The sequence below is a fragment of the Parasteatoda tepidariorum genome, chromosome 3 (genome assembly GCF_982258835.1).
Source record: "Parasteatoda tepidariorum strain Cologne lab strain chromosome 3, Ptep-v5.0, whole genome shotgun sequence".
NCBI lineage: Eukaryota > Metazoa > Arthropoda > Arachnida > Araneae > Theridiidae > Parasteatoda > Parasteatoda tepidariorum.
Genome location: NC_141757.1, coordinates 76,602,063 through 76,615,052, shown reverse-complemented (window position 1 = coordinate 76,615,052; position 12,990 = coordinate 76,602,063). Strand labels below are relative to the sequence as shown.

At 27.7% G+C, this 12,990-nt stretch overlaps 1 protein-coding gene across 2 annotated transcripts in view; it reads left to right on the top strand.

The window, feature by feature from the left end:
* Positions 1–12,990, top strand: part of LOC107449424 (MAGUK p55 subfamily member 7) — a 52,317-nt gene that overhangs the window by 23,363 nt on the left and 15,964 nt on the right. For both annotated transcript variants that reach the window (XM_087159624.1, XM_087159625.1), the window contains 8 exons: positions 1,076–1,144; positions 1,694–1,771; positions 3,721–3,852; positions 4,630–4,711; positions 4,785–4,870; positions 7,866–8,122; positions 9,844–9,911; positions 10,954–11,040. In XM_087159624.1, coding sequence (XP_087015750.1) covers positions 1,076–1,144; positions 1,694–1,771; positions 3,721–3,852; positions 4,630–4,711; positions 4,785–4,870; positions 7,866–8,122; positions 9,844–9,911; positions 10,954–11,040 — 859 coding nt within the window. The remainder of the gene's footprint in view (positions 1–1,075; positions 1,145–1,693; positions 1,772–3,720; positions 3,853–4,629; positions 4,712–4,784; positions 4,871–7,865; positions 8,123–9,843; positions 9,912–10,953; positions 11,041–12,990) is intronic.

The following is a 12,990-nucleotide window of genomic DNA, read 5'->3' as shown; positions in this document are numbered from 1 at the left end:
AGATAATAATATGTGCTGTAAGTTAAAAAAAGAGTTGTCATTATCGACCATATCATGCAGATTGAGTACAGTTTAAGAGTCATTTACATTGCCATTGTACTGCAACACAGGGATACTGCTGAGATATGATCATCCTTTTTTGTTACTAGAGAGTATTTTTAAAATTAAGCAAATATAGCTATACTTATATAGGATGCATAGCGTTTTTGAGAAGTGCTTAAAGGTGCTTATTTTTTATTTTTGTTTTTTAAAAGCCCTTAAAGGTGCTTTTTTCACTGGGTGTTTTTAAAAAGCGCTTAATTTTCCCTTTACCATGTTGATTTTAGCTGTGAATTACAAAAAAGGACGCAGTTGACATTTTTCTATTCAACGTTTTCACAATTCATTCAACCCCAATCTATTTCGGCGTATTGTCAGTTTGTAGCGTATGACAGCGCCATTCGTTTTATATGATTCAAAATTTCATGATTTTTAACAATTATCAAAAACAATGCCAAAAGGTTTTTTTTTTTTTTTTGACAAGATGGTTGAAACAAGATAAAACCGTCAATTGTCAAAAACTTTCCAACCCTGTCCAATTTTGATATTTTTTTAGAGTGCTTAAAAATATCTTTTGAGTGCTTGAGAAGTGCTTATTTTTTATTGAATAATTTGGCTACGCATCCTGTTATATCTTGAAAAACATATTAACAAAATAAAATATTTCACATCTGTTCCAAAGAGTATGAAAACAGTTTCTTTTTTGGCATACATTTTTTTAACACTTGCTGTTGCCAGACTGAGGGATTATCGGATATCCAAAATCCCCCTGGTTCTAATGCCATTAAGTTCAAATTTCCAGTGAATTTTTAAAAGCTGGAAAATATGTAATGCCTATAATGGCATCACATCCCCCTTGCATATTAAAATTTTGTGCTTGCATGTAAAAGTAATTGCAATAAATAAAGTAAGATGAATTAAGTACCCTAAATGTTAGTTTTTTTACAAGTGATTAAAAAGTTTCTTTTTCTTCTAAATCAATATGTACATCCTTTGTAACATCTAATTATTATCATTAACTGATATTTGTTTTTAGGTTCACAATAAAATAAATAGCCAAAGTGTTCAACCATCTTACCAAGATGTGAATAGACTTGCCAAAGATGTATGTTTTTTCTTTATTTTCATTAAATAATAGCTCTTTTTTATCAGTGAAATAATTATTTAATTTTTTTAATATTCAGAATATTAAACCTAATTTTGAAAATTGTTCTATTATTTCAATGTTAAGCTATATCGATATTTTCCTCTGTCAACTGTAATGAAATTTTTAAATTTAAGTTCTGTTTTCGTTCTTTTGTTCTGTAAATTATTATTCAAATTTTCTCTTACATCTACTGTCCCAACAGCAGAAACCTCTATATTAAATTGCTACAATATGGAAAAATTCTAAGATTTATCTGAAGTGTCAGTGATTAGATAATTTTTTTCTTCAGGGCAAAAATAAGTCTTCATCACTTGCTGGCGTCCCTATTTAATTTTGCCATATCCACTACTTAAACAAATTCTTATGAAATATTAAATTTGTGTTTTGTTTGAAGATATTAAAGTTTGAAGAAAGGTTCATATTCATGGCTCGTTTTTTGTTGATTAATAACTGCATTATATTTTATCGAAATATTTTGTTTGTAATATTTCTTTTATTTCTTTTCAGGTTAAAGAACTTCTACAACTTTTTAAGTCACCTGATTCTGATGAATTACAATTTATATTGGAGAAACCTCATTTAAAAGTAATGATACTTAAAATCTCATTTAAAAGTAATGCATAGAGAAAGGTTAAATTAGTGCTATCAAGAAACATAGCTAAACAATCTGAAAATATCACAGATTGTGTAACATAAGCAGGCATACTCTAATTTCTGGTAACTTGTAGGGGGGGGGGGACATGTTAATCGATATACTGTCCGCTGATATGCAACTGCGGAGTTGAATTTCAACATGTTGATAGGGCCTTTTTGAAATATTAACTGAAAGAGAGTTATTTATTTATTTTAAAATTCCTATTTATTCGAAAATCATTGCAATTTTAAATGGGTTTTTTTTAAATAATAATTATTTATCCGTTGTTGAATTCTCATTTTATAAGCTCACACTTGACTTGATGTCAAAAGTAACAACAACAAAAAATAAATAAATAAATAGATGGCCACATATAAGTTTTGACATTTATATCAAAACTTTATAAAATATAAGATAGAAGAGAGATAAACCATTGTGAACTGTTATATGATATAAGGCGGTCCTTATATATTGTTAACAAATAAAATTACTTCTCATTTATGACTTAGTATTGTGTTGACATTATGCATTCCTAAATTAAATTTTTTCTCTCGAATACTTTTTTAAGTCCAACTGTCCTTTTATTTCATTATTATTAAATTTCACTAATAAAACGTGCTTACATAAAATTATAATAATTATATATTTTGTAAACAAAATTATCCTTTTTTTCTGACTTAAGAAAAAAAAGCTTTTAATAGAATCAAAGGAAAAGAACACTTTATGTCCATCAAAGCATATTCTTGGAAAAAACGAATATGCGCATAGACAGGAAGTGTTTTTATTCAGTATGGCCCTTTCTCATTGTGTAATAACTCTTGGGTGTACTGATTTTTCATGTTAATGATTTGTCAAATCTTAGTAACACAATAAACAGCAATCCAATCTTAACTTTTATGAAAAAATGGACATAAACTGTTCTTCTTCCTTGATCTTCAATGATGAATGAGAAGCAACCACTGGGGTGTTTACTTTCCGAAAGGTATTGCCACACTTCCTCTCAAACAATGGAGAGCCGTTAGGAGGCTTAAGCCTATTGTTTAGAACTGACTGCAAAAGAGAGGTGGGAACTAAAAACATCTATTCGCTATCATTTGACTAACTTGAATATCTGTGTCCAAAATAGGCCAATTCAAAAATGATGATATTGGTGTAAAAATGCTAAATGATTTTAAAATATACCATGAAGATATGGTAAGTCTTAAAACCAACTTTTATCTCATCTTCATTTCATCTGGATCTATGCAAAACAAAGGCATCAATAAAAATCAAATTTCTTTCTCTATTCTTTTTGTACTGTAAATATTATACTTTTGTTATATTTTTAAAAAATATCAATGTAAATCGTTATTATAGAATTTAATTGTTTTTTATATTGTTAATGAAATATAAATAAAATTTTTTACTCTATTCTTTTTGTGCTGTAAATATTTATAATTTTGTTATCTTTAAATAAACATTCATGTAAATCGTCATTATAGATTATTTAATTATTCTTATATTATAACTATTATTCTAAAAACAATTTATTGTGTCCACTCTTCCAAGCAGTCAATTGTTTCAGTCCAAAGAATGTCCTCTTAACTGAGGTTTCACTGTATATTGTATAAATGAAAAATTATGTTTTACTTAATTCAGTGCTAATAAATTCTGTTTATTATTTCTTATATTTATTTTCTTCCTTATAAAATATATGCTTTTATTCTACTTTTTCAGACAAGGGGTTTGAGTTAAATTCTTTTAAACATACTTTTTTTTTTCTGAACAGCTAAGATATATTATCTGTTTTTTTTTGTTTTTTTTTAATTGAAGTCTTATTACTTTGCATAAATATTTCATTATGTGTTTTTTTTTCTCTTCTACGGTTAAAAATTTTGATGTGATACATATATTCTTTTAGGCTTTGTTTCAAACCCATGACCAGGTGGCAAGAAAAGATTTTCTTCCAGCATTACCAGATGTGCCTTTTGAAGTAGATGAAGATGATGAAAGTGTCAAAGTTGTACAACTAATAAAAAATACTGAACCTCTTGTAAGTTTATATACATATACTATATCAAAATAGCTTTTTTTTCTTATAATTTTACTAAATCTTTTTTCATATTCGTTTTATATATATATACATACAGAACGCAAAATTTCCACTGATTAGCTTAATATTGGCAACTAAATATTTAAGACTGAATTTTATACTTCAGTGAAAATGATTTATCTGCCCCCTCCCCCCCCCCCCCCTCTAAAAAAATTTCAATCTTTTGTTCGAGTAGTATGTTTCTTGATGCTCTGATAGTTGGTGGTATTTTAAAAGTTATCCAAAAATTATTAACATTTTCCATCTTTGTAAAATAATGTGGGACAAATCTTTTGTCAATTTTAGGATATATAAATTCTGTTCTATTTTATTTAATGTCAAATTTTTTAGCAAGTTCAACTTCTTCCTTATCTCCTACTTTTAATCAACTGTTGTTGCAATTTAAGAAATCTGTTCTTTTTTTTATATATAATTAAACTTATTCTTGTATCAATGTGATTGGATGGAAATTGCAAAAATAAATGAATAATCATAAACGAATCTATTGAAAAAGTTTGTAAATGTCCTAAGCTTGTAACATCTGTTAAAGAAAAAATTTTTCAAATACTGTTTTTATACATATTCTATATAAGGATGCTTTCTACTTAAAAATAAATCTTGAATGTCGTTAAATAGAATCAAACTGTGTATTCTTTCTGTGTTAATTTGGGATTTAATTTCTTGTGGTATTTTTTACTTCAAAGTTTAAGTTTTATTTATGATTTTTAAATGTCTTAGGGTGCCACAATAAAAATTGATGAAGCTTCAGATGCTGTTGTTGTTTCTCGTATTGTTAGGGGAAGTGTAGCGGACCGCAGTGGTAAGAGAACTTATTTTCTTTTTTAATTTTCAAATTTACAGTTTTGATTTTTCTCTAATCATTCAATTTTTAGGCCTTATAAATGTTGGAGATGAACTTCGAGAAGTTAATGGTGTTCGTGTCAAAGGGAAAAGTCCATTGGACATTCTGGCAATTTTGGTAAGGATATTACTTGGATTAAGTTATCACTTTTTTTGTTGTAGTGTTTATTTTATTCATATCTTATCTATAACTTTTACCTATTTATGTCTAACTAAACAGCCAATATATTTTATTAAAGTTAAAGAGTAATTTTAAATGTGTACTGAATATGTATAATTAAACTGAGCTAGCTCATTGGCATCTGTAGCTGGATCTAGCAAGCAAAAGCATGTCTTATTTATTAGTTTGGAAATGATATTAAGGATAATATAGGAAAGGAGGTGGAAATGTGGCATTGGTGGCTGAAAATGAATGTATAAAGAAAACATGCAAATGCAATAGTGTAATGAATAAGTAAAGCAGAAAAACAAATAAGTAAAACAGAAAAAAAGAGTAAAAGTTAAGATAAAAATTATATTTAAAAAAAATGGACAATGGCACAAAGTGACCTTAATACTATGGCAAGCTCTAGTATTAGGGTTCTTACTAGCCTTAAAGTTCTTAATAGGGGTAATTTTTTATTTACCAGCAGTTATGAGTTTTCATACGATAACAATCACACTAGCATTTCAAGCTTAATTGGAATTTATACTTGCATATGGATTCAGTTATCTGTGCTACATTTCTCTCTATTGGCATTCTGTATTTGGAACTAAAAACTTTTTTTGCATAATATCTCATATTGTAATTTATTACCGAATTTGGTGCCATTTCTTTTTTTAGGTTACCCTACAAATATCTCTTTAGTTTGCTCAATTATATTGTAAATGAATTTTATATACTGTGTTTTATATGTAATGTTTTATTCTTTACTGCACTAATTTAATTTTCTTTATTTCATGTGTCATCTGCATTCAACAGGAGGTAAGAATATGTTTTTATTTTAAATCTTTATTGATATTTATATTTAATTATTTTCCTTTTCAATGATATTTCATATTTTTGACATTAATTTCATTGTTATGAATTCTGTATTTATCTCTACAGTGGGCTCCTCAAGCTTACATGACTGTATAACTCTTGTTTTACATTCATGTAAGCTTGTAAGATTTCTGTTTGTGGGCTGTTGCTATGTAATTTATGTATTATATGTTTTGAATTGTTCTTATGGATTTTAATAAACATTTACCCATATGCCCTAAATTGGGCAGGTCGAGGTAAATCTTTCGTGAATGTATAACTCTGTTCAACTATTTTTTTGTATTAATTTTAGTAGGTTGATTAATCCTCAAGTGCAGAAATTTTTCATTTGAGTTATGAAAAATATTTATATATGTTGCAAACCCATTTAATGTCTCAAGATTTTGATGTAATAATTCATTTTTAGAAATGTTTGTCCTGTACAGTCAAAAATTGGTGTCCATGGAAGGACATATTCCTTTGTAGTATATTTTTCAATATAATTTTAACCTTGCAAAAACTAAGTATTCAAATTTCATTTATAAGAACATATAAAATAATATCAACCTTTCCAGTAATGTAATACGCCCTTCAAAATAAATAAAAGAATATATCAGATTTTCACTTCTTTTTTAATCCTCCATTAACTTCCAAATAGATCATATTCATTTAACTTTCCTGAATATCATGCCACCTGGTACAGTTTCCAAAAGCTGTTTGCAGTCTCCAAATGAAGTCTGCATGCATATAACAGCACAAATGAGAATTTGAATAACATTATGAAGCAAAAATATATATGTCCTCATATGAGATCCATATGCATGAGAGGATGAAGAAATATAACATTATTAAAGTCTTATTTAACCATATGTATTATTGATATATACTTGTTTAATTTCTCAATGGCAATTGTAATTATATTATTTTTAATTGTCCTATTCTTTTACTTTTTTATTTATTTTTGGTCTGTTGAAGTTTAAAAAAACTTTTCTAACCAGGGAAGAAAAAAACTTTTATTGATCTTTCAACTTCATTTATGAATTAGTTTTTAAAATATTTTTCGGTTTTAATTTATGTTTCAGTGTCCTTTTAATTTTTTTCAGAGTGTTCGGAGAAAGTATGAATTTTTAATATTGATATAAACTGTTAACAATTTTCATATGGGCAGTATAAACTAAAACTAGTACAAAACATGTTTTTTCAGATGACTTAAACTCACCAAATTTGTTTTCCTTTTCTCATCCTATTTACTCATTAATTTATCAACATTCTACTTTATTGATGAAATTTTTTTGCATATGACATATTTTTTAAAAAATTATTTTCAACAAAAGTATAACAAAATTTAAAAGATATTTCTTAAATTTAAATTCATTCAATATCATTTTAGTAAATAAATACTGAAAATAAAAACTGAAATAAAAAACTGAACAAAAAATTTAATATAATTATGACATTTAAAAAACCTGTATATTGTGGTGTGTAACATATAAAATTTTCTACTAAAGTATTGTTTGTTTGTGTCTTAGAGTGTTTTTATGAGCCTGGATTTAGACTTGCTCTTGTCTTTTTTTATTTAATTTGTTTACTTATTCCCAAAAATGTGTTATTTTTGTGAGAGTTTTATGCTCTTTTTATAGTGACGCTGTAGTGATGCTTTTTAAAGTATGAATTAAAATTGTTTACATATCTAGTATTTTAAGATAATTTTTTTATTAAAACCAATAGACAAATGTAGAGTTACTTTTTCTATCTAGACGGCAATTTTAAGAATATCTATACCTACATAACATTTAATATTTACATCATTTTGACTTTGTAATTCATTCTATATGTATTAGTCAATAGACAAATGTAGAGTTACTTTTTCTATCTAGACTGCAATTTTAAGAATATCTATACCTACATAACATTTAAAATTAACATCATTTTGACTTTGTAATTCATTCAAACTATATATTACTCAATACTTTACAAGCCAGTTAAAATAGCAGTAATATTTTGATTCCTAGTATCTTAGAGAAGGGAAAAAAATTTTCTTGTTACCTTTTTAAGTTTAGTTTTTTTAAAGGTTTATATATGTTTGCTTATTCATTTTTATTCTTTTATACAGCAATGCAGAGAAGGAACCATTACTTTTAAGTTAGTTCCTGGAGTACCTCCTGCTATTGCTCCCTCAGATCAAGTCCGTGCTAATTTCTGTTATGATCCAATGCTTGACCAATTAAATCCTAAACCAGAATCGGGACTTGCTTATCGAAGAGGGGATGTTTTGCACATTGTTAGTCGACAAGATCCTGATTGGTGGCAAGCCCATTTAGATGGTGATTCTAGAATTGGAATTATACCTAGTCCTATTATTCAAAAAAGGTAAGAAAGATGAAATATTTTCTATCTAAAGTGGCCTTAAAGTTAACTGCTGCCCACATTTTTGATTTTATAATAAAATTACAATGATGTCGCGTAAGAGTTTTGTAATCTGTAGATTAATAAATCTTTCGGTTAGCCTCACTAGCCCAGAGTGATTTTTCTGTTTTAGTTCTTTTTAGTTTAGTGATGCATTTAAATCATACATAGTAGGTTAAACCCAATTAGAACTCTTGTGCTCCTAAACTCTTCATTCAATCAATTAAAAATTCCTGTGATAAAAATTTTTTCATGTAATCCTGTTTGATTTTAATACTGTCGGATCTCTATTTAACAAAGTCGCTAAATTCCGATAATTAGTTCGTTATATGGAAAATTCGTTGAAGAGAAAATTACCTTATGAAATACTTAAACAACACAAAACAGATTTTAAATTCATAAACCCTAGACTTAAATAAAATAGCAATTGATACACCTTTATCTTGTAAACTAGTATCTACTATTATGTAAGAAATCTGCATGGAAAGCAAGAATAGATCAAAACATTATCCAATGTTACACTGTCATGCTACATACATTTTCAGCTAAAAAGAAAGCTAAATTTATATATAAAATTATAGCTGCATTTATTATTAAAGTAATTTTAAACATATATTACCACATGCGTTCTTAAGTTTAATTGCTACTGATAAAATCCGTTAATTTCGTCTGAATTTTTCGTTTGAAATGCAAACAGAAAAGGAAAGATATTTTCCTGCATTCGCTAAAAGTTAAGTGGCTTCAAAAATAAATTTCCCCCATAAAATGCGGTAACAAGGTTGAAATTTTCTGAAATATTTTGGGAAATAGGGAAAGTGGATCTCAAAGAAAAGTTCGTTAAATAGAAAATTCACTTCGCTATATTCCTAAGAAATTTCCAAAATGTTCATGGTTCCTCGAAAAAAATCGCAAAATGGAATTTCGTTAAGTAGAAGTCCGACTGTATATGTATATATGAGCAGTGATGGCTCAATGCTTAAAGCACTGAACTGTCACAGTAAAGAACTGGGGCTCGAATAGCGCCTTGAAGCTCACACAGCTTTGGTTTGATGGATTCCAGCTTATCAGAAAAGTAAAGGCCGTCTGTGTGCACTGCGTACCAGATTTGCCAGCGGTCTCACAATGGATCAGAAATCACGTTGGTCCCAAAATTGTAGAGCTTTAACCTCTATTACTCCCCTCACTCACAATGGGTTGTTGCAGAAATTACTTTTTTTGTATATAAAAATAATTTTATCCATTATCTTCAACCTTCCCTCTCAATTATTTTGCATGTGTAAGTTTGCTCATAAATAGTTAAATCAATAAATTTATGTAATAAATTTCGATCTATATTTATTCTTTCTTAAGCTCTAAATTAGTGGTTCTCAATTTGTCTATGTAATATATTTATTAAAAACATTGAGTAATGAATCTCTCAACTTGCCAGTGACAAATTTATCAATGTTTAAAAACTTGAAGCTTTTCTTATTATCTCAATATTTTCTTCTTGTCTCAATTTCAAAAAATTTAATTAAAATTACTTTTTTATTCTAAAATACTATCATTACATTTTTGCAAACTATAAAAAAAATTTTTGCTGCACTTACTGATCTCTATTTCATAAATCAAGTCATTTACAAACACTTTACCATATAGAGTATTCTACCTCTAGTTTCTTTTATATAGTTTTTTTTCTTTTTTAGACGGCTCTCAGCTTTTCAGAATGGTAATTTGTACAAAACAAATGGAAAAAACTCAAATGATTACTTTGGTGAGTCTTTTAATGTATATGTATTTAAACTTACATTTTTCTAAAATTTCTGCTGTTCATTTTCTTTTATTTTATTCTTTTATTATAAGGCTTGCAGCATTTCATGCAAGTAGGCTTTAAATGTTTCCTTTTTTGTGTTTTCAGTCTTACAAAATCACTAATTGCAAAACATCTTATCTTAACAAAGAAATGGATTATGTATAAATGTAAATGGATTATGTAGCTAAATAGAGTTTATAGCAGAATTTTATAGATTTTCTAACCTGTTTATTTGTTGAAAGTAAGTTTATGTGAATTAATCCAAATTACTGAATCAATTGTACAAATGTAAATACTAAAAGGATATTAATTTCAAGCACTGATCAATATTATTAGGAAAGATGAAAACATTGACAATAAGATAATGATAAATGTTAAAGATGATGCTCCAATGTAGTATTAAAACTTGTATAAAATTTTAATCTATGAAATATATTAATTTAGTTTATCTACTACTGCTGCTAATATTATTGCTAAAACTCTGTAAGATTTCTTTAGCGATAATTTTTCACATTCAATTTAGATCCATGCAATGCAAACATCAGTAATTTAATTAAAAATTTATAGTACAATAATATTGTTAATAGATAGTAAAAATTGCAAATATAAAGCATAGTAAATATTTTGATTTAAATTTTTAGGAACAAAAGTTCTTTTTAACTTGTTTAAACTATCTTTGTGTCTGAGCCATTAAAAGAAAATGAAAATTTGAAGAAAAAAAATTTTTTTTTACACATACTTCTTTTTTTTTCTTAATTCTATTAATTTTATGACTAAATCATATCCTTTTTTTAATATTTATTTATTAATTTGTTACTTATATTGAAAACTAAACTTTTATGATTTTACATAGCTCTTCATTTTATTTAAAGAAATAAAGATGAAGAAAAATTATTTAAGTTCAAAGCTTGTGAAACTGTAGTTGTGGGAATAATTTCTGGAAAAATTCTATCTATAGGCCTCTTATCTTTTGGTTTAAGTAGCGTTATTTTTTATGTTTTAGATCCGGATTCCAAAGATATTCAAGTATATGAGGAAGTTACTTTACTACATCCAGTTCCTGGAAAATATAGGCCCATTGTATTAATTGGTAAATAAAATAATTCATAAAAATTTTATTTAAAACCTGCTTTAACTAATAAGTACCTATGATATTATACATCTTGTCTTTACCTAGGCCATAAAAAAGTAACTTATGACACCTATAATATTTGTTACTATATAATACTATAATATGAAGTTTATTTTCTTTGTCAATAATTTAATAAGTCACAGAAATTATTATTTCATTAAATTCATTCTAATGATAGATCAGACAATTCTGTCAATTGTACTGATTTGTGACAAAGTTCTTTAAAATTTAAATAAATTCATTTTAAAATTTAGATTAAGTATTAATGTCGACTTTTGAAAAATGTTGAATGGCAAGAAAAATTTCCATTGCATCAAACTTCTTTATCTGAATGAGGAAAAAAGTTAAGTTTTATGAAGTGCGTTTGAACAATTTTCATTTTCTTTGCACTTTCATTCAAATTTGTTATAAAGCAAGTAAAAGAGCCGATTTAGTTTTACTATTTCATAGTTTTGAATAAAATATATCTGGTTCCAGTTTAAGAAAAAATCAGAAGAAGAAAAAAGCATCTAGTACATTGTAGTTACTAAGACACAACTACAATTTTCAGTCTATTCTCCAAAATATCATTATTAATTATCAAAATGTTAGAAGAAAAATTACTTTTTAAAACTAATTCTTAGATTAAAAAGTTTCTGTATAAATTTTTAAAATATTGATTACCATACTTCATCCAAATTTCGTAACAAATTTATTTAACAAATTTATTTATTAAATAAATTTGTTACGAAATTTGCATGAAGTATGGTAATCAATATTTTAAAAGTTTCTGCACAAATTTTTAAAATATTTATTACTTTACTTCATCCAAATTTCGTAACAAATTTATTTAATGTTTATAAAACTTAGACACAAATGAATGACATACTGTTGACAGAAATGTCTGTTCTATCTTTTGTGTGCATTTTGTGAAATACTTATTTTCAGCCCCTAATAACACTATTACAGGGTTCCCACGGTCCTTGAGAGTCCTTGAAAGTCCTTGAAAGTGCTTGAAAAACGTCTTAGGTCCTTGAAAAACTTGATAGGTCCTTGAATTTGTTCAATACTGCCGGCGGCCCTTTTTTTAAAACACCTACGGATCTTTCTCGTTCTTTCTGTTTTGTTCCCGAGCTCTCTCACGTGGTTTTTAACGCCACCGTTTCTAACCGGGCCTAGCGTCTTGGTGTCTGCCAAGCGCGCGGAGCACAGCAGACAATCAATGCGTTCGGGGCGAGACTCCACTTCATCTTCTGTCGCATATGCTTAGATCTTCTTTTTTCTTATCGAAACTGGAATACTCTCGAATTTTGTAACAATATGTACCTTGTAGTTTTCAATAAATTTGCCGTTTTACCATCCGCACTTGTCCTTACGTTTGCGTCATTTCAAAACTTAATTGTAAAGCGTATTCGCAAAGGCACTACTTCGTATTTGTGTTATGTAGTTTAGACTAGTTATGCCTGGGAAGTGCTATTTTAATCCCCAATGGATGGATAATCAAGCTTATAAAGAATGGATTTTATCGATGCCCGAAAAGAAGTTCAGAGCCAAGTGCCGATTGTACATGAAGGAGATCGATATCGCGAAAATGGAAGAATCTGCTCTGAAATCACACATCAAAGAAAGGTAAAACAAAAAAGCAGTCTCATGCCCTGAGTTCTCTTTTTCCAAAGACATCAACATCTAATTCATCTGGTGTAAATACTCCTTCAACATCGTGTGCCCCATGTGAAACAGAAACTTTAGTGGCCGAGGTGACATTGTCTTCTTATCTGGTCAAAAGGAATGAGCTTGATGCTGAAATTCTCTGGAGGCTGAAGTGCATCACTAGTAATTATTCATGTAACTCCTGTGAAGGGATTAGTAAATTGTTCTCCAAAATGTTTGCTGATAGCTGTATAGCGAGACAATTTTTTTGTAGTGCCA